The sequence below is a fragment of the Panthera uncia genome, chromosome F1, assembly GCF_023721935.1.
Source record: "Panthera uncia isolate 11264 chromosome F1, Puncia_PCG_1.0, whole genome shotgun sequence".
NCBI classification, from domain to species: domain Eukaryota; kingdom Metazoa; phylum Chordata; class Mammalia; order Carnivora; family Felidae; genus Panthera; species Panthera uncia.
In genome coordinates this window covers 15,778,752-15,800,265 of record NC_064813.1, presented here as the reverse complement: position 1 = coordinate 15,800,265, position 21,514 = coordinate 15,778,752, and the positions used below count along the sequence as shown (strand labels likewise).

Below are 21,514 nucleotides of genomic sequence, written 5' to 3'. Positions count from 1 at the left end.
TACACTTGTACCTAACTGTATCTGATCTAAGATCTAATTTACAGAGATTTTTCTTTCTTTTTCTTCTTTTCCTTAAGAACACATTCTAAAAACCAGGTAATCTTAAATTTATGTGTTTTAAAGGGAAAAACAGGTAAGTTTAAGTGGACACTGTCTACTGTGACTGTTATTCAAAAGGCCATATTTCTTGTTATCATAGCATAAACGTATTTGTGATTTCTTTACGAATTTTGCTTGCTTGGTAATTTTTTTTACATTTAAGTTGACTCATCCTTCTCTTAAAAGCAGGTGAGATCAAAAGCCTAATAAAGGTCTTAAATTAAACACACTAAGTAAAATGCAGATATTTATTTTTCAATGCAAATATTTAAATACATTTAAAGCCATTTATTTAAATACATATTACTTAAATTTAAATAAAACCACTATTCTAAAACACTTATAAAACTATATATACTCAGCATAATGTAAAATGGGTATTTAATACTATAATTTCTATAAAATTTTATTAGATTCATATATACTTTTAGTTAATACTAAATAAAAGTCAAACAGTATGTAGCATATCAGACTAATTTCTCTACTCCTGTTTCTAGAGGGTGTTTATGCAATTCTCATGCATGTATACCTGGGTTTGTTTGATTCTTTTTCTTTGAGTTAGGAAAGACAACAAAAATTTGAAAACGGGTCACATTCAAATAAAAACTCAATTGCTAAAAATGTAAGACATATACTTTAAAAATATTCAGGCAAGGGGCACTTGGGTCGCTCAGTCAGTTAAGCATCCAACTTCAGCTCGGGTCACGATCTCAAACCCCTCATCGGGCTCCCTCCTGTCAGCCCCTAGCTTCAGATCCTGTCTCCCCTTCTCTCTCTGTCCCCTCCCCCACTCTCTCTCTCAAAAATAAACATTAAATTTTTTTTTTAATTCAGACAAGCCACCTATTCAATCATATACTAGAATGCTACCAGCTGATTTAAAACATAAAAACCATACAGTTGTTTCTTAAGTACAAATAAAACATAACTATTTATGTAATTAACTTTAAAAATCCAGCAGCAAGAGAGACAAAAATATCCAGATAATGGTTAAATCTTATATAAATTTAAGGCAAATTCCCCAATTATCCTTTTCTTTCTATTTTCCTTTCTATTCCTTCTTCCTAAAATTACGAATTAAAAAATAAAGAACCAAAAGCAAAAAACTTTAAAAATACACAAACCAAATAATTAGCTTCTGCATAAATCAAAGACTGATGTTATTCAAGGTCAGTATTTGAGAAAAACCTTCGTATTTTACACATCTCTCAAGATCAGTCTCACCTCATTAAAAAAATAATAATTTAAAATAGTATCGTCTGTAAATAAACAAAAGCAAGCAAGAAAGAAATACCTTCAGTTCAGGTTTTTCATCATCTTTTGTAGACGTATCATCTGCATGCTGAGAAACCAAAACAAATTCTTCACTGTTCAGTGTAGCCACAGAATCTGATGACCCACTAACCTTCTGTAATGAAGCTCTGACCTCCATTTCAATTCTACAAACTTCTCTTCCCACATCCACCTGGTCAAAACTACAGAGATTTAAAAACAAAAACAAAAACAAAAACAAAAACAAAAACAAAAACAAAAACAAAAACAAAAACAAAACAAAACAAACAGCATGAATAAGAACATGATCAATACTCAGCCTTTAAAAATGGTTCACATGAAAAAGAATTCTGTTGGCTAGATAATTATCTCAAAACTAGGGAGGCTACCTTCTTGGACTGGGCCACATAATGCAAATGTACTCCCTTCACCCTGAATTCCCAGACTAAAAGAACCATATTGTGCCCTGAAAAACAACACAAACCCGCCCATATCTCAACTAAACAGATTTACCACTGCTTGATTCATTTCTCCTAGAAATACTATTTTTGTTCTTTTTTAATAGAGGAAATAATTAAGCATGATACTAGAAACCAAATTCATACACAAAGTCACTGAAATTACTTTATAATTAAATCCAAATGTTTACAAAAACGTATCTCCTAAAAGTATTGTACCTTAAAATATCTTTGTGTCACGTAAGTTGACTAATTAATAAGAATTCAACATGGGGCGCCTGGGTGGCTCAGTCGGTTAAGCGTCCGACTTCGGCTCAGGTCATGATCTCACGGTCTGTGAGTTCGAGCCCCGCATCGGGCTCTGTGCTGATGGCTCAGAGCCTGGAGCCTGCTTCGGATTCTGTGTCTCCCTCTCTCTCTGACCCTCCCCCGTTCATGCTCTGCCTCTCTCTGTCTCAAAAATAAATAAACATTAAAAAAAAAAAATTTTTTTTTAAAATAAAAAAAGAATTCAACACCCAGGGGCACCTGGGTGGCTCAGTCAGTTGAACATCTGACTTCAGCTCAGGTCATGATTTCGCATTTGTGGTATCAAGCCTGTATGGGCTCGGCTTGCTGCTATCAGCCTGCTAGTGCAGAGCCCACTTCAGATCCTTGGTCCCCCTCTCTCTGCCCCTCCCCTACTTGCGCTCTCCCAAAAATAAAGAAAAATTAAAAAAAAAAAGAATTCAATACACTAAGCCATGTATCTTTTCTTTTCCAGACACACTACCACTTATCAGCACAAGGGGGTGGGGAAAAGGCCAAGTCTTTCACATTGCATTCATATGACAAACAGTGTAAATACAGTGTAATTCTGCTTTCTGGATAGATCTGTACACCATAGAAACTCAACAATGTCTATCACTTCCAGAAGTTCAAATATTCACACTGCTAATTTAACTGAACCTGTGTGCTACATAACAAACACAGTACTCAGCATTAGGGTTATAGGAGTGACTAAGGCAGACAAGTTGCCTGCTCTCCTGGAGCTTACATCTAGTAAGAAATCAAGCAAGTAAGCAAATGTAATTCCAAATCACTCTAAAGGCTATGAAGAAGATAAAATATGTTATTGTAACAATGACTAGCTACAAAAAGCATAGGGACAACTTTAAGTAAGGTGGTAGGAAAGAACTCAGGGAAATATCTGAGCTGAAATGTAAAAGACAAAAGAGAACGGTGTATTAATCTGCTCAGTGACCAAAGGGGTAATGTGATAGAGGGGTAGAACAAGTAAACTGGGGCTAAAGAACACAGGACTCTCTAAGTCTGCTGATGCATGCCTTAAAATTGCCCAGAATTGTTCTTTTTCTCGTTCCAATTAAGTTATTCTGTTCTCTGCCCCACATAAATATGGCTGCAATATCTCATTTTGCCTTTAGGTGACACTAACACCATTATTCTTGGCAAAAAAAAAGAAAAAAAAAAAAAAGATTTACTCTCAGCTTCCAGTTACACTTTAATAATTACTTCCATCTTCATTGAAACTCAAAATTCCCAGTAACTTTAAAACAAAGAGTAACTATTCTAGGATAGTGTAATTAGCTAGCCATCATTTCATTCTGTTGGACATGTGAATATCCTTCCTTTTAAATGTTAAATCCTTCAAGCACATTTTTCTGTCCTCTAAAGATTTTTCATTTTGCAAGTAAATGTTTCTGAAAACAGTATGTGTTAGAGGCCACGTCTTTGCCCTTCCAGGCTGTCCCAAGAATCTTTGATTACCAAGACGCTACACATTCCAGATATTCTTTCTGTGGCCAATCCTTCTTCAAGCCCAAGCTGCCACTCCTCAACTTAACATCTAAATGCTGGAAATTCCCCAAGTTCAAGTTCTGAACTTGTGACTCCTTGCCACACACATCTCTCTAAGCAGTATCTCTCATTGCCATGTATTTAAATGCCATCTATACCTAATAGTCTCCCAAATTTCTCTCCCAACCCAAATGTCCTCTAAATTCTTCATTTGGAATCCAACTTTTTTTTTTTTTTTTGAGAGAGAGAGAGAGAGAGAGAGAGAGAGAATAAGCAAGGAAGGGGCAGAGAGAGAGAGAGAGAGAAACAGAATCTGAAGCAGACTCCAGGCTCTGAGCTGTCAGCACAGAGCCGGACGTGGGGCTTGAACTCACAAACTGTGAGATCATGACCTGAGCCAAAGTCAGATGCTTAACCGACTGACCCACCCAAGCGCCCCCCAACTTTCTACTTTATATTTCCATGTGGAATTCTTATCAATAACTTAAATGTGACCCAAATGTAATTCCTAACATCTCCTCCAAATTTCTCATTCAGATTTCCCATTTCAGTTAATAACACCACTTTCTACCAAGTTGCTCAAATAAGTAATTTGGATATCATTCTTAATTCATCTCTACTTCTTCATTCCTCCCATAAGCACGTCATGTTAGCCCCACTTCCAAAATAAATCCCACATCTATCCCATTTCTTCATGGACATTTTTATCAACCTAATCCAGGCAATGTTCTCATCTACTAAAAAAGTCTCCTAACCCAAGTCCTACTTCCAGTCCTCTCTTCCCCTAATCTATTCTTCACAGAGATGCCAAAGAAATCTTTCAGAAAATAAATTAGATTACATTAGAACTCTACTCTAAAATGTTTTCACTGAGGCGCCTAGGTGGCCCAGTCAGTTAAGCCTGGTTTCCACTCAGGTCATGATCTCTCGGTCTCATGGGTTCCAGCCTCACATTGGGCTCTGCACTGGCAGCGCAGAGCCTGCTTGGGATTCTCTCCCTCCCTCTCTCTCTGCCCCTCCCCCACTCACGCTGTCTCTAACCCTCTCACAAAATGAATAAACTTAAAAAAAAATTTTTTTAATCTTTTCACTAAAATTCAAATAAAATCCAAATTATGCCAGGACTTACAAAGCCCAACACACCTTTCCTTCTGTCACTTTACCATTACAGCTCTTTAATTACCGAAAGTTCTTTTACACTATAGGGTCTTAGCTCTTGCCTCCTTTCATATGGCTGACTCCTAAGGTATCAGCTTTCATTCATCCATTCAACAAATATTTAATGAGTCTCTACGATGCACTAGAAACAATCATGGGACCTGGAGACTAAATGATAAGACCAATTTAGTTCCAGTCTTCCTAGAGCTAACATTCTTATGGAAGAAAGAAATAACATAGAAAAAAATAAATCAAGATCACGTACTGGAATATATACTATGAAAGGTAATGAGAAGACAGGAGGCAGTATGGACCCAGTTGACGTTTGGGCTTAATAAGAATGAGTAAGCCATGGAAAGACCTAGGGGAAAAGAACTTCAAGTAGAAGAAACAACAAATACAAAAAGCCCAGATATGAGAAAAGGCTTATGAGAAAGGAGGCCATAGTAGCTAGATCACAGTGAGCATGGGTGAGAGCAGGATAAGATGAGATATAGAAAAGAAGGCAGGGAAGCCTGAGGCCACCCCCCTGATGCTAAGGCTATCTAAATAAACCCAAATTCCAACTCTTTCATTTACCTGAGAATATCATATGCCTAGTGTAGCAGCTAGTACATAGTAGATATTCAATAAATGCGTCAAACAATTTGTTGTTAAAAGCACCAATCAGGCTAAAGTTCTCACAAAAAACAAATGCAGAGCCAAGATTCAAACCAGGTATTCAGACTTCAAAGAACATGCTCTGAACCACTACATTATACTGTCTCTTGAAGTTTCCTCACCTATTCCTAGAGACTGAGGGTTGGTATCTGTCACTACATAACAATGAACCTTCTCCACACCTCTCCTCTCTCCATCAAAAGTTATGTCTTCTCCCAAGACATTCTTCTTTGGGGCATCTGGGTGGCTCACTCAGTTGAGTGTCCGACTCTCGATTTCAGTCAGCTTAGGTCATGATCCCAGGGTGGTGGGATCTGGCCCCGTGCTGGGCTCCCTGGTGAGCATGGAGCCTGCTTGAGATTCTCTACCTCTGCCCCTTTACCCTACTAACACGCACACGTGTGCTCTCTCTCTCAAAAAAAAAAAAAAAGAAAGAAAAAATTTCTTTTTGTGTAAGTGATAAATATCTACCCTGGCCATTAACTCTAAATCAGCATGCTAAGGGCGCCTGGGTGGCTCAGTGAGCTAAGCAGCTGACTTCGGCTCTGATCATGATCTCACAGTCTGCAAGTTCAAACCCCGTGTCAGGCTCTGTGCTGACAGATCAGAACCTGGAGCGTGCTTTGGATTCTGTGTCTCCTTCTCTCTCTGCCCCTCCCCCACTAATGCTCGCGCTCTCTCTCTCCCTCTCTCTCAAAAATAAAACATTTTAAAAACATTTTTAATAAATAAATCAGCATGTTAATGAATACTAATGGCTATACAATTCAAATAAGATGTCCATTTTTAAGAGGTTTTCTTTAGCCCAAGAAAATGTTAGATATTCTGCCAGGCTAACAAGAAAACTATTAGTTTACCAAAAGTAATTTTGTGATCTCTTCAAAACAGCCCAGAATTTCTCATGTTCCTCAGAATTAAGTCAGCTCTCATTACAAGCATAAAACCCTGCCTCCAAGGGCCTTAAGAATACTTTTAGAAGTTTGCCCAATGCTACTTTATTTGGTTGAACATTTCCATTTCTTTGAACCTCAATGCAGATGTTTACTAAATTTGCACACTTGCACACAAATACAAAAATCTGAGAATGCAAAGCCAACACTTTAAAATATTTCAGGAGCACCTGGATGGCTCAGTGGGTTAAGTGTCCAACTTCAGCTCAGGTCATAACCTCACAGTTCTTGAGTTCAAGCCTGGCATCAGGCTCTGTGCTGACAACTCAGAGCCTGAAGCCTGCTTCGGATTCTGTGTCACCCTCTCTGCCCCACAAAATATTATAAAATTATATTCAACGATATGTAAAAAGAATTACACCCAAGGTAAGACTGACAACATTCAAAAATTAATCAATGTAATAAAACATATCAAAATAAGCTAAAGAAAAATCATGATCATGTCAGTTACACACAAAATGCATTTGACAAAATCCAACACTCATTCATGATCAAAATAAAAACTCTCAGCAACCTAGCGATTGATGAAACTTCCTCAACTTGACTAAGAGTATCTACAAAAAACCTACAGCTAACATACTTAATTATGAAACTGGGCACTTTCCCCTTAAGACTTGGAACAACACAAGGATGCCCTCTCTCACGACTCTGATTCAACACCATAAGAAACAAAAGTATAGAGATCATAAAGGAAGAATGAAACAGTCTCTATTCACAGATTACATAATTATCTATGTAGAAAATCCCAAAGAATCTACAAGAACAAAAACAACTTCCTACAACAAATAAGTACAGGAAGGTCACAGGATACAAGGTAAACAAATGTCGATTTCTTCCCTACATACAATGAACAATTGGAACTGAAGTTTTAAAAAAGCAGTACCATTTACCATATCACAAAAAGATGAAATACTTAGGTATAAACTTAACAAGATACATATAAGATCTATAAGTAATAAATCTATAAAACACTTATGAAAGAAATTTAAAAGATCTAAATAAATTAAGAGATACTCAATGTTCATGGATTAGAAGCTCAATATTGTCAACATGTCAATTTTTCCCTACCTGCTAAGACTGAATGATCAACTGAGCACTCAACTACAAGTTGTTAGGGGACATGCAGGGACCATGTCTATCTTTATTTTACTCACCAACACATCCCCAGCACAGTGCCAGTACAGATAACATGGGCTCAAAAAATATCTGCTTAATAAACAAGTCAATTATCTTGGATGTAGCAGAATGGACTCCCGCATCAGATAGGAAGTTGGACTGAATGAATTCTAAAGTCACTTAATCTTAAGATTCTCATTCCATGTGATGTGCTGAAGAATTCCATTTCACAAGTCAATTCAAAACATAATTTATTAAATCTACTACTATGAAGCAATATGCTAATATGCTAATGTTACTTTCTCTTTATGGCAATCTACTATTATTTCTTCCAGTCAAAAGAAAGAGCAGCTGGAAAACTTGCAGGGGTCTTTTAAATAATATGGAGCTCACTGTTCTATGAACTCAAGACTAATACATCCATTTCAACTCAGCATGTAAAACAGAACAGTGCACAAAAGCAAAACGACTTTTAAAGGCATTTGGTTAAAAGGCTACCCTATTATAATCCAAAAGTTAGACTGTAAAATCTGACCAAAAAAAATACTGGGAACTACAGTGTTGGCATACACATTTTTATTCTTTAGGCATTTTAAAGGTACAAGAGAATAAGGGACAGGAAACTTATCAGTCCTACAGAAAATCTGATGTGTGTTTTTTCTATTCATCCCCTTTTTCCCTTCTCAAAGGAGTTCAATAAATATTTTTGATTGACTGAATCACTTAAACACACGCTTATCCCCACACCGATAGCAATTCTACCAATTCTACCCAGTGAAATGGCTTTTAATTCTCACTTTAAGTCCACATCATTTTTGGGGCGCCTGCGTGGCTCAGTCGGTTAAGCGTCCGACTTCGGCTCAGGTCAAGATCTCACGGTATGTGAGTTCGAGCCCCGCGTCAGGCTCTGTGCTGACTGCTCAGAGCCTGGAGCCTGTTTCAGATTCTGTGTCTCCCTCTCTCTCTCTGACCCTCCCCCGCTCATGCTCTGTCTCTCTCTGTCTCAAAAATAAATAAATGTTAAAAAAAACATTAAAAAAAAAAAAAAGTCCACATCATTTTTGTGAAATGAGCAATATATTTTAAATTAACACCTCACTTGGATGCCTAAAACTATAATTTTCACATATACACTAGAAACAGTGTAGCAACATTTAGCAGAGTCTAACTGGAAGCTATCTTCTTCCCAAAATAACTGAACACATTCAAAAGTATAAAATCGTGGTGCACATGGTCCAATTTCTTTTTGTGCCAAATGTGGTTAGCCAGCTTCTTGCTTTTAGATTATGTGTTTGCACCTATTCATTTTCAAGTAGCTCTTGAACTAAAATAGAACCCTGAATATATGAGTGTGAGTCAAAATTGGACAAGATAAGCTGCAAGTTCTATTAGGCATGAGAATTCAAATGACTATAGTAGGCCTGTTACAACACTGGAAACACGAAATAGTCTTAATTTACAATAAGAAAACAGAATAATCTGGAACAACATTTACCAACTATAATTATTCTGTGCTTTAAAAAAAACCATCCAGTCTTGAGGGGAAAAAAAAAAAAACTACCATAGTTCCTATTTACTAAACAGTCCATCCATTATTCCAGTTCTCAGGCAAGAGCCACACCAACATGAATAGATGTATGCAAGTATACTCCTGCACAAAGGGGCACAAAAGGGCCTTAGTAATTCACATTACTTTAGTGGATACTTTTTTTTTTTTTTTTTTTTTTTTTGTCCAGCAATAATCTCAAGACCTTTTTTTCTGAAAATAAGCCTTCCCTCTGTTCAAATCTCATGTTTTTTATAGAAACCTCAACACCATGGCCAAACAGTTCCAAAGATGGGCACTGAATCCAAACTACTTAGACCAATTAACCCAATTCCTAAGATTTTTGGACTGGTGATCAAAGACTTCATCATGACAGTTGTCTGTCTTAGAGCAGAAATTTTTTAGATAAACTAAGAATTGTTGGTAGCCATGTTTTCCCCCATATGAAGAAGGTCAATATGCAATGAAAGAGATAAGTATATCCTAAAGCCAGACAAGCAGGAGAGTCTTAGTCGAGTCCCTACCATTTTGTTTGAGACAATCCTGAGGTATAGCTCTATCTGTTCCAAACCTCAGTCTTGGTAAATCCACTATTCCTTTAATTCTATGAAATATCCCTTTCAATAAATTCTTTTTCCATCAGTTAGTTTAATAATTTTTTTTTAAATATTTATTCATTTTTGAGAGACAGAGTGTGAATCGGGGAGTGGCAGAGAGAGGGGAAGACACAGAATCTGAAGCAGGCTCCAGGCTCTGAGCGGTCAGCACAGAGCCTGACACAGGACTCAAACTCACAAACCAAGAGATCTAGACCTGAGCTGAAGTCGGACGCTTAACCAACTGAGCCACCCAGGCACCCCTGCATAAGTTAAATTTTTTTTTTTTGTTTATTTATTTTTGAGAGAGACAGAGCATAAGTCAAAGAAGGGCAGAGAGAGAAGGAGACACAGAATGCAAAGCAGGCTCCAGGCTCCGAGATGTCAGCACAGAGCCCGACACGGGGCTTCAACTCACAAACTGTGAGATCATGACCTGAGCCAAAGTCAGAAACTTCACCAACTGAGCCACCCAGGTGCCCCATAAGTTAGTTTAAGTTGAGTTTCTGTCACATGAAACCTAATAAGTCCTAATATAATTATATGCAAGCAAAAAGACATAAAAGATATATTTTAATAAGTTTCATATAGTAAATATAAGGACAAAAATCTAGGTGAATGAAGAAGATAGTATATAAAAAGTTGACAATTCCCCAGATAAACAGTATACTTGATCTGATGAAAGAAAAAAAGGGGAGAAATGACTTACTTGAAATAATTACCAGAGGAAAAGAAGAATACAAGTGGTACTTACAAAGGATGGTTTAAAAGGCAATAGAGGGGCACCTGGGTGGCTCAGTCAATTGGGCATCTGACTCCTGATTTTGACTCAGGTCATGATCTCACAGTTTCGTGGGCTCGAGCCCCACATCGGGCTCTGTGCTGGCGGCACACAGCCTGCTTGGGATTCTCTCTCTTCCTCTGTCTCTGCCCTCCCCTGACTGTGCTCTCTCTCTCTCAAAATAAACAAACTTTAAAAAAAAATTTTTTTTAATTAAAAAAAAAAAAAAAAAAAAAGGAAGAAGATGTTGATGATGATAGTGGACCAAGAAGCCAAAAGACTCAAAATGCAACTTGTGAAAAAGACCCGAATCCAATACACAGAAAGAGGTAGAGTCTCCCTCCAGACCCACACAACCATGAGTTAAAAACCTAAATATTTGTTTTGTAAGCCAGCAAACATTTCAGCATTGTTATGTAGCATTGCCACAGCAATGGTTGACTAATTCATTGACCTGTTTTTAAATGCCTTCACTTAAAGGGGTGTCTGGCTGGCTTAGTTGGAAGAGTGCAAGCCGGGGAAGGACAGAGAGAGAAGGAGACAGAATCCGAAGCAGGCTCAAGGCTCTGAGCCCTCAGCACAGAGCCCAATGTGGGGCCTGAACCCACAAACCACTGGATCATGACCTGAGCCAAAGTCGGATGCCCAACCAACTGAGCCACCCAGGTACCCCCTTAAAAAATGTTTTTTTTAAGTTTATTTATTTTAAGAGACAGAGAGAGCAGAGGAGGGGCAGATAGAGGGAGACATGGAATCTGAAGCAGGATCCAGGTGTTGAGCTGTCAGCACAGAGCCCAACATGGGACTTGAACTCACAGCCCATGAGATCTTGACCTGCCCTGAAGTCGGATGCTTAACCAACTGAACCATCGGGCACCCAATTTTTTTTTTAAGTTTATTTATTTATTTTTGAGAAGGAGAGAGAGAGAGAGAGAGAGAGAGAGAGAGAGAACACAAATATGAGTGGGGGAGGGGTAGAGAGAGAGGGAAAAGTTAAGAATCCCAAGAAGGCTCTGCACAGTCAGTGCAGAGCCCGGCACAGGGCTCAAACTCACGAACCATGAGATCATGACCTGAGCTGAAACACCAAGAGTCAGATGCTTAACCGACTGAGCCACCCAGGTGCCCCTAAATGAAAAATATTTTGAAAATATACTCAAAAATTTTAATGGCATTTGACTTTATATTTTTCTCTTGGCTTTTCTGCCATTATTATATATGCCATCTATTCAAGAGTAAGGTTGATAAAATTATATAGTCACTTATTTCCTGGAAAACCAAGGTCTGTACAATTCAGAGTCCCATAAACTTGGCTTAAGACTAATAATCAGTTTTGTGCCCAGCAGATACAGGCATATGGTCAAGGGGGGAAAAAAAATCATCACAAGACAGAAGAGTTCATCACTAAAGTATCCACTGTATACTTATATCCCCCCTTGATATAATAAAACCGAAGTTTTGTGATATGTGGGTCACCATCTAACACTTGGTATCTTGTATGATACTGCATAAAGCACATATCACAGTTCTTTCTGGCCCAATGTACCCATGAGAAAAGGCATCTCACTTCTATGAACACACTTGTTTTCTTTATCTGAAAATAAGGTATTGGACTAGTTAATCTCCAAGATCTCTAAGCTCTAGCTTCTACACATCATTTATCTTCTGAATATTTGAAGAACAAATATTTCTTTAAAAAGCTACAGCACAGAGAAATTAAATAATCTAACAAGTTACAGAGCCTGAAACAAAACGTAGAAATCCTCAACTGAGAAATCTATTTACTAGCATATTACCTTTCCAAAGACTGGTAATTATTACACTATTACAAACATTTGATTCCAATCAATTGTCTCTTCTGCTCTCACATAACACAGTCTATCAAAGTATACCAAAATATAACACCAAGCAGAATTAAGAGGAAAAAGAAGTGAATTCTTGTTTTACTGTGTTTCGCCACAATAACTGGCACTAACAGAGGAAATGCTAATTACCAATTTGTTGGGTATAGCAGAGAGAATCAAGGTAGCAACCAAAACTTCGTGAACTTGGCAACCAGACCTGGTTCCTACAGTTAAGAGAAAGACTAAGAGATTTGATCCACACAAGATCAGCAGTGAAGGACACCTCAGTCATTGCACCAACACAACTAAAGAAAAGAAGTCAAGTGATATTTTTTAATTGTTTTTCTTTTCCTATCAAGTCTACAGACAAAGATCTGATCTCTGTCTTTGAAGCACAGAGCCCTCTGGGTTTAGTATAACACTGAATGTTTCTGAGATATGCCTGACTTAACACCTTTTAACCCTCAGAAGAAATTTAAATACATAAAACCCAAATGCTTCTTGGCATACAGTGTGAATGTTTGTATGTTTTACGCATTTATCTCTGTCTAGTTCTGCAAGAATTAGTGAGCCACATAAAAGAATTAGAGTTCTTGAAAATCCCTCAAGTTAACTAGGTTTCAAGAAGAGGCATTTTCTTCCTTGATTTGGTAAATTTATGACAAAGAAGAGGTACTATACTTCAGACTACTTTCTAATCTTTTCAGTAAAATGATTCAATGGGGTGCTTATGAGGAAAGTTAAGTAGTATGAAAAAAAGTTTTGAAATCCTAAAAAAAGGACTTCCAAATTGTGTTGCACAAATAAAACAAACACAAAGGCACAGAATAATCTGAAGAAGTTTAATATTTAGGAAATATTTTGACATGTACCTAACATTTCGTAAGAGTTTCTATTATATAACGTCATGCATCTACAAAAGCAAAAGGGAAGCGGGTCCTTGCTAAATTGAAACTATAAACTATAAACTAAGTCCCTGTTCATTGGAAAAATAATTCAAAGTAAAAACTGTTCTAGTACTAGATTTTTCTACTTTACAAATTTGCACTCTCACGAGGCAAACAAAACCCGAAGATACTTTATATAGTTAGAAGAACAAGTTATTCAATGACTCCATAACCATTTCTATTGACTATCCCACCTACTAGCAGATGTTTTTAAATGTGTTCTGAGGTTTTAAATAGGCAAGGTGTGATAAAAAAAATAAGTCCTCAGAAATCCAGTATCTGACAGTTTCTCATGTTGTTGAATGTGCATGTTGATGTCCATCTTGGTAGTTGTCATGCCTTTGAATCTTGGATCACAAGCCACAGTACACTTGCTGCACACTGAGGGCAGAGACAGGAATATTAGAGCCCCAGGTTCTAATGCCACTCCATTAACTAGATTCTTCCAGTTAATTTTTTAACAAGCATTCACTGTTGTTGCTGATGTTCAACACATTATTTGGCAAGCATAGTTACATAGTAGTCTCCTCCAAATGGATATCTAAGAGACATTTCAAATTCAACATACTCAGAAACCATACTTCCAACCTTGCCCCTAACCCACCTATCCTCACTCCACACCACCCTCCTGCAGATTTTCTCATCTCAGTTGATGGCAACTCCACCCTTCTAGTTACTCTGGACAAAATTATCAGTCATGCTACTCCTCTTGTTCTCTTTTTCTCCTTCCTCAAACTAACTCTCTCTCTCTCCACTCCCTCACCTTACATCTACAACATCTGAAAATTACTTTGGTTCTACCTCCAAATTACATCCAGAAATCATCCATTTCTCACCACTACCACTGCCACCACCAAGCTCCAGCCCCACCTACTATCATCTCTTACCTATATTATTCTAAAAGCCTTCAAAACTACTCTCTCTGCTTCTTTACTTGCTCCCCTATGGTCAATTTTCAAAAGCAACCAGAATGATCCTTCTAATTTAGTTCTTTCCAGTCCCCTGATCAAAACAACTCTCCAATGGCTCCCCCATCTTATTCATAATAAAAGCCAAGTGACCTTCAATATCTGCACTATAAAGTCACCCCTCCTCACCACTTCCCCCACCCCATCTTACCTTATCTTTGTGACTTATCTCCTACAGTTCTCCCCCCTGTAGTCTCAATTCCATCTAAAACAAGCTCCTTGCTTTCTCTTAAACCACTTGACATGCTTGCTCTGGCTGTTGCAAAACAGAACACTCTTCAACCAGATATCTAACATGTTTACTTCCCTGTTCACATCTTTACTCAAATTTCATCCTCTTGAAAGACCTGCCCTGATTGTCTTATCTCATACTGCTTCCCCACCACCAATTTCCAACCCCCATTTATCCTGATCTGCTTACTCTTTCTTTCCCAGAACACTTATTTTCTAACATACAATCTGATTTACTTTTGTATTATATTTACTGTTTACTGTCTGTTTCTCCAACTAGGATGTAGCATCTTCAAAGACAAGGATATTTGCTTTATTCACCTAGAAGAATGTCTGGCATATAGCAGACAGTAAAATATTTGCAGAATAAATGAATTAGATTACCCAAGGTGAGTAAATTCAAAGTTCCTAAAACCCAAAGAGCCATCTAATACCCCACAGCCTCATCAGAACTTTCCCTCTAAAGGATGATAACAGCATTGACAGTTTCTTTCGCTGGGCAAATAACCAGCATACACTTGTCATTATATAGAATTTCCACAGGTTTAGGATATAATGAGGTAACTTTTTTTAAGTTTATTTATTTATTTTAAGGGTATGTGGGTGGCTCGGTCGGTTAAGCACCCGACTTCAGCTCAGGTCACAATCTCAGAGTTTGTGAGTTCGAGCTTCCCATCAGGCTCACTGCTGTCAACACGGAGTCCATTTTGTATCCTCTGTCCCGCCCCCGCTCACACTCCCTCTCTCAAAAATAAATTAACCTTAAAAAGAAAAAAAAAAAGATTATTTATTCTGGAAGAGAGAGCGCACACAAATGCACATGAGTTGGGGAAGAACAGAGAGAGAGAATTCCAAGCAGGCTCCACACTGTCAGTTCAGAGCCAGATGTGGATGAGGCTCCATCTCACCAACCAAGAGAGCTTGATGTGAGCCAAAATCAAGAGTCAGATGCTTAACCAAGTGAGTCACCCAAGTGCCCCTGAGGTAACTTTTAAAAGAAAACAGTAGGGGCACCTGGGTGGCTCAATCAGGTAGGCATCCAACTTCAGTTAGGCCTCCAACTTCAGCTCAGGTCATCATCTCGCAGTCCCTGAGTTCAAGCCCCAGGACAGGCTCTATGCTGACAGTTCAGAGCCTGGAGCCTGCTTCAGAGGCTCACTCTCGCTCTCGCTGTGTGTCTCTCTCTATCTCTCTCTCAAAAATAAACATTAAAAATATATATTTAAAAAATAAAAAATAAATAAGACAGTAAACTAAAATATTAGAGACCTCCACACCAAATTTCCCATTTATGCAAGGAAAATGAGAACAGTGACAAATCAATGATATTAAGAAATGATTGTTAATATTTCTGAGTATGAAAATGGTGGTATAGTTATGAAAGAATCCTTGTCTTCTGGAAACGCATAGTGAATATTTACAAATTAAATAACATGATGTCTGAGATTTGTTTCATAAAATCTGGGTGGGCCCAGAGGAAACTAGATTGGTCATCATTTGATAACTGCTAAAGTTGATAAGAGGTTACAGGATTATATATTATATCATTCGCCCTAATTTTTTATGCTTGAAATTTGTATTTTATATGCTTAAAATGTGCCAAAATAGAAGAAAAAAATAAATAGTATGGAAAGTAAGTTTAAAAAAAAACCCACAAAAACAAAGCCTATATTTCCTTTAGCATCTAGCACGTGACACCCAAATATATGATGAAAAAAATAAAGTACATGTCAAAATTAAAGAACAGTTCCTAGAAACTTCCATAATGACAACAGCAAATTAAAACAAAAGAAAATGACCAAAGTGAGGCCCTCCTTCAGTGTCAAGGAAAAATGGCCTGCAATGTGATAGCACAGTGATCTCAGATTTGAATGACTGGAACAGAAAGGGGACCACCTCAAAAGGCTTTTCATCTTTCAACAAGATAAAAGGCACCATACTTTATTCTACAAAGGTCATTCATATAAATGCAAAATATAATCAAAAGGGACAAGAAAATGTGGCTGAAATTTTATGTACCAAATAACACTGAAACATAATTAGAAGGAATAGTAATAAAATATAAAGAACCAATTTGACTAGAAAACAAATACAGCAGGAAACAAACACTATCTCAATCCCAGAAAAGGTCAAGTAAATAAAAAAATTTTTAAGGCATAGAAAACTCAAATCTTAGAAATGTTAAGGTAGTATAAACTAGATATACAAAACTTGAATCCTTCAAAACATAATTTCTATCACCTCTAGAACCAGTTTCAACAATCTCTCCAGCTAATTAAGTCTGCTCTAGTCCAATGATATTAGCCTATGGGGTTATACAATTAAAACAATTTTTTTAGAGCCACCCATCTAGCTTGTGTACAGATAAATGTTTGGGTTTCTTTAAATTCACATTCAAGTAGAGATAAAAATCTAATGGACTAAAAGTACAAAAAGGCATAAAATTTCCCATCAGGAAAAGAAGCTGTTATTTATGCCAGCTTATCCTGCTAATGTGCCAAAGAGTAAGATGTGATATATGTGTTTCACATTCTAGGAATACCAGATTTTTAGCTACCACCTACATAAGAGCTTATATAAAAACATCTCGAGTACCTATTTTAGTTTGATTTTTCTCTTGCCTCTACTCTTATTTGCCACAAAATCTCAAATTCTTAATAAAGACAAACTGAAATAGGTACCAGAGATATTTTTATGCCATTAATTCCCAGTACAGTACAAGGCACCCTGTTGATCAAAATAATCTCATTCCTTTTTAATTACTGCAAATACTTTCATTTTATAAAGATTTGTTTTCATGTAACCTAAACAATCATCTTAATTAACCAAAATACTATACCACATTTCAAAGAGTTAAAAATTCACCTATTGTAAATTTGCTCTCGTTAAGTCAAGTCCTTCAACCTAGGGATTATTTATGTCTCTCCTGTTCTAAAAGACAAAAGTAATATCACAATCTGCAAAGTCATTATAGGACTGGTTTAATACAGTAAATAACTCCATAATGAACTAGACAATAATGTGTTATTACTTCATGAAACCCTTAAAAGTTATTATAAACAAGATCTAAACCCTATACACACTTTAATCATTACAGCACGAACACCTAAATATCAAAAAAAAAAAAAAAAAAAAGCAGCAATTATTCATCATGAACTATTCAGAGGCACCTGGATGGCTCAGCTGGTTAAGCATTTGACTCTTAATTTCAGCTCAGATCATGTTCATGAGTTCGAGCCCCATGTCAGGCTCTGAGCTGTGTCAGCACAGATCCTGCTTGGAATTCTCTCTCCCTCTCTCCTCCCTGACCCCACTCATGTTTTCTCCATCTCAAATGAACTTTAAAACAAGAAGAAGAAAAGAAATATTCAAATGGAGCACCTGGGTGGCTCAGTTAAGCATCAGTTCAGGTCTGTTATCAGAGTCATGAGTTCAAACCCTACGTTGGGCTCTGTGCTGGACATGGAGCCTATGTTAAAAAAAACAACAACAACAAACAAACATTCAATCATTTTACAGTCTCCAAATGTACTCGACCCCTTAGAACCATTCTTTTCCTGAATCCCAAATATCATGGATAGTTAAAGGAAAAAGGACTAGTCATAATAGGAATCTGCATTGTGAAGCAGTGCCTGCTCAGTCAAACATCCAATTCTAGATTTCAGCTCAGGTCATGACCTCACAGATTGTGAGTTTGAACCCTGCATTGGGCTCCGTGCTGGCAGGGTAGAGCCTGCTTGGGATTCTCTCTTTCTCTTTCTCTCTCTCTCTCTGCCCCTCCTGAGCTTGTTCTAAGTAAATAAACTTAAAAAAAAAAATCTGTATTGTGAAAAAAGTTCCTAGCTGATTGTGATATGCATATTCAACCGCATTAAATATGCCCATCCTGAAGGACTTACACTATTGGAATCTCCTTATCTAATTTAATTTATACAGTACTCATTCAACTAACAATTATTAAGTGACAGGGAATATGGCAAACAATGAAAATACATTCATATAGGGGAGCCTGGGGTGGCTCAGTCAGTTAAATGTCCAACTTTAGCTCAGATCATGATCTCACAGCTTGTAGGTTGGATTCCCACTTCGGGCTCTGTGCTGACAGCTCAGAGCCTGGAGCCTGCTTCAGATTCTGTGTCTTACTCTCTCTCTGCCCCTCTCCCAATCGTACCATGTCTCTCTCAAAATTTAAATTAATAAAACCATCTTAAAATTGTTAAAAAAAAAAAAAAAAAAACAGAAAATACATTCATACAAACTGGGGTTCTCTGCTCTCCAGGAAAAGGTGCCAACCATATGCCCAGAACTCCAAGAATATCTATACAGACCACAACAGATTTTTTAAAAGCAAGACATCAGCAGTACTGTGTTCTGCTTAAGAAACAAGTAATAAAGTAGTACAGCAATGAGAAGGATTACCTGTGTGCATCAGAGGAGTTATTTATGAATAACCCAAATTAAGAAGTGAACAAATTCCATGGTTTTTCAAAGTATATTAAGTGGAGCATTGAGGAATTCTTTCACCAAGAGGAATCTAAACACAGCTCCCACCATCCACCATGGGTGAGATGGGGCAGTGTCTGAGTTTGGGACTAAACCTACTTATAAGAGTTCAAGCCCTAATAAATATTGACAATTAAGGCCTTAAAGCCTGTTAAGCCCTCAACCAATAGAGTCGGCATACACACAACTGAGTTTAATCCTGCCTCCACCATTTACAAATTGTATGACCTTAAGTAAATCTCTCTAACCTTCAACTTCATCAAGTTTAAAACAGCAAAAACAATAATCCACCTAAGAGCTGTTGGGGTAAAATTAAATGATATTATGCATGTAAAAGCACTGAGCATACTTCCTGGCACTTTAAAAAAAAAAAAAGTTGAATACATATTAGTGACTATCATTTATTGTTTTTATGATACTGTGAACCCTGGCTCAGTTATTACAGGAGTCTTAGCAGTATCACTTACCTTCAACTTATTTAAAGATTTAGTTTGATCCATCTCTTATAATACATCTCAAATTCTATCTTATGTTATGACCCATATTGGGCTAACAGAGATTTTCCACTATAAAAATAAAGAAGAAAAAAACCTCACATCCAAAAAGATACTACAATTCAAATTATGGACACTTGACTAAATAAACCAAATTTCTTCAGAAATATATTTACTATAAGATACAGGAAAACATGTTTATAAAATTTCTAACTGACGCTCAAAACAAAATTATATACGTGAAACTAGAGCAGGAAGTTATGAAGAAGGAAGATTAGGAGAAATTGTACAGAAACAAAATAAAATGATTAACAAAGGCAAAACCACACCAGGTCTGGATTAGATATTCCACCAGAACAAATTAGTAAAGAAACAAGACAAAAAAATCAAACATTTATCCTAGATTCGACAAAAAAATTAAGAAATACAAACACTGAGGTAAGAGAAATATGGAGATCAGATCCCAAACAGGCAATCATAAATTTAAAAAAATAACAATTCCGGGGCGGGGGGAGGAAGCTGAAGAGAGAATAGTAATAAAGCCTATAATAAAAACAATTCCTAACTATACCAGTTACTATTCTTAGCACTTTACATAAACTCTTTTAATTCTATCTTAAAGTAAGTCTGTTATTATCTCCATTTTACAGATGTGTAAACTAGGGCACAAAATGGTAAGAACCTTGCCCAAAGACACTAGTATCATGGCAGGAATTGGAAACCAAGCAATCTGGCTCCTCAGTTTATAGTCTTAACCACCATACAATGTCTCTCTAAAATATATAATATTGGCGGCTCCTACACATCCCTGTGGGCTCCTTTGTAGCTCCTCTCAACTTTAAACTTGCTGTGGCTTCCGGTGGTCTGCAGATCCTGCAGATCATCCTAACCCTGCTTGGCTGGATGAATGCTCCTGCATTCTGTGCCCTGTCCCTTGTGGATGGTGACTGCCTTCATCAGTAACATCACCATGGTGGCCCAGGTGGCATGGGAGGGGCCGTGGATGTCCTGCATGGTGCAGAGCACAGGCCAGATGCAGTACAAAGCGTACAACCCACTGCTAATGCTGCCCCAGGACCTGCAGACTGTCTGCGCCCTTTGCGTCATCACCCTCCTGTTGGCTCTCCTTGGTCCGTTGGTCCACCTCACTAGAGCCAAGGGTACCACCTGCATGGAAGACAAGGAGTCCAAGGCCTGTCTGATGCTTTTCTCTAGGATCATCTTTGTCATCTCAGAAGTCCTGACCCTGATCCCCATCTGCTAGACAGCCCACACCATCATCCGGGACTTCAACAACCCATAGGTGCTCAAGGCCCAAAAGCTGGAGGTGGGGGCCTCCTCCTTCTAGGTAGAGCAACTCTTCGCCTCTTGTTGCTGAGCGAGGGGCTACTGTGCCACACCTGCCCTTCTGGGGGGGGTGGGGGCGGGAGGGGGACAGTGGATACCATTATATGGCCCGATACTTGGTGTCTGCCACACATGTCACCTCTTGGGGTCCCTCCAAATACCCCATTAAGAATTATGTCTAATTCCAGTAGGGTAGTGGGGACTCCCGTGACAATACAGCCTAATCCCCTGACCTGCAGCCATCAACATAGTGATCCAGACAGCTTGTGGTTGTTTTTATCTGTGTGTGTGTGCGCACACGTGCGCGCACACTTTTGGAGGGGGAGGGAGTATACTTCTAATCTGATAACCTAACCAAGAAATTCAGACACTCTCCTGGGCTCTGCTGCTGGTATTTCTCACCTTTGAATGATGGAGCCAAGGATGTGATGCTTCAGGTTCTGGATCTTTCTCCACCCTGGACATCCCCATCTTGGAGGCCATCCTGGAGCTGTGGACCACTGTGAAGGCTGCCTGCTGTTCAGACTGTCCCTGAAGTCCCTCCTTACTGGTCAGGCCTCTAGAAACCCCAGGGGCTCTTGAGCCTGATAGCCTTTAGAAGACCAGGTGATAAGTTACCAGAGAATGCCCAACTCAGTCTTCTGACCTCTAGCTCCTCTATCCTGAGTCACATCTCAGCCATGCTATGCACCCTGACCCTCTCACCTTCAGCCCCTGCACACTACTGCCATGCCTTCCCACATACAC

At 38.1% G+C, this 21,514-nt stretch overlaps 1 protein-coding gene and 1 pseudogene across 3 annotated transcripts in view; one reads left to right on the top strand and one right to left on the bottom strand.

The window, feature by feature from the left end:
• The window catches only part of RABGAP1L (RAB GTPase activating protein 1 like), a 763,363-nt gene that overhangs the window by 695,601 nt on the left and 46,248 nt on the right, over positions 1-21,514 (bottom strand). For 2 of the 3 annotated variants that reach the window (XM_049635167.1, XM_049635169.1), the window contains exon 2: positions 1,394-1,574. In XM_049635167.1, coding sequence (XP_049491124.1) covers positions 1,394-1,531 — 138 coding nt within the window. In that variant the 5' untranslated portion in view covers positions 1,532-1,574. The remainder of the gene's footprint in view (positions 1-1,393; positions 1,575-21,514) is intronic. The other variant, XM_049635168.1, reaches the window with a different exon arrangement.
• On the top strand, positions 10,687-20,949 carry LOC125926031 (claudin-6-like; annotated as a pseudogene).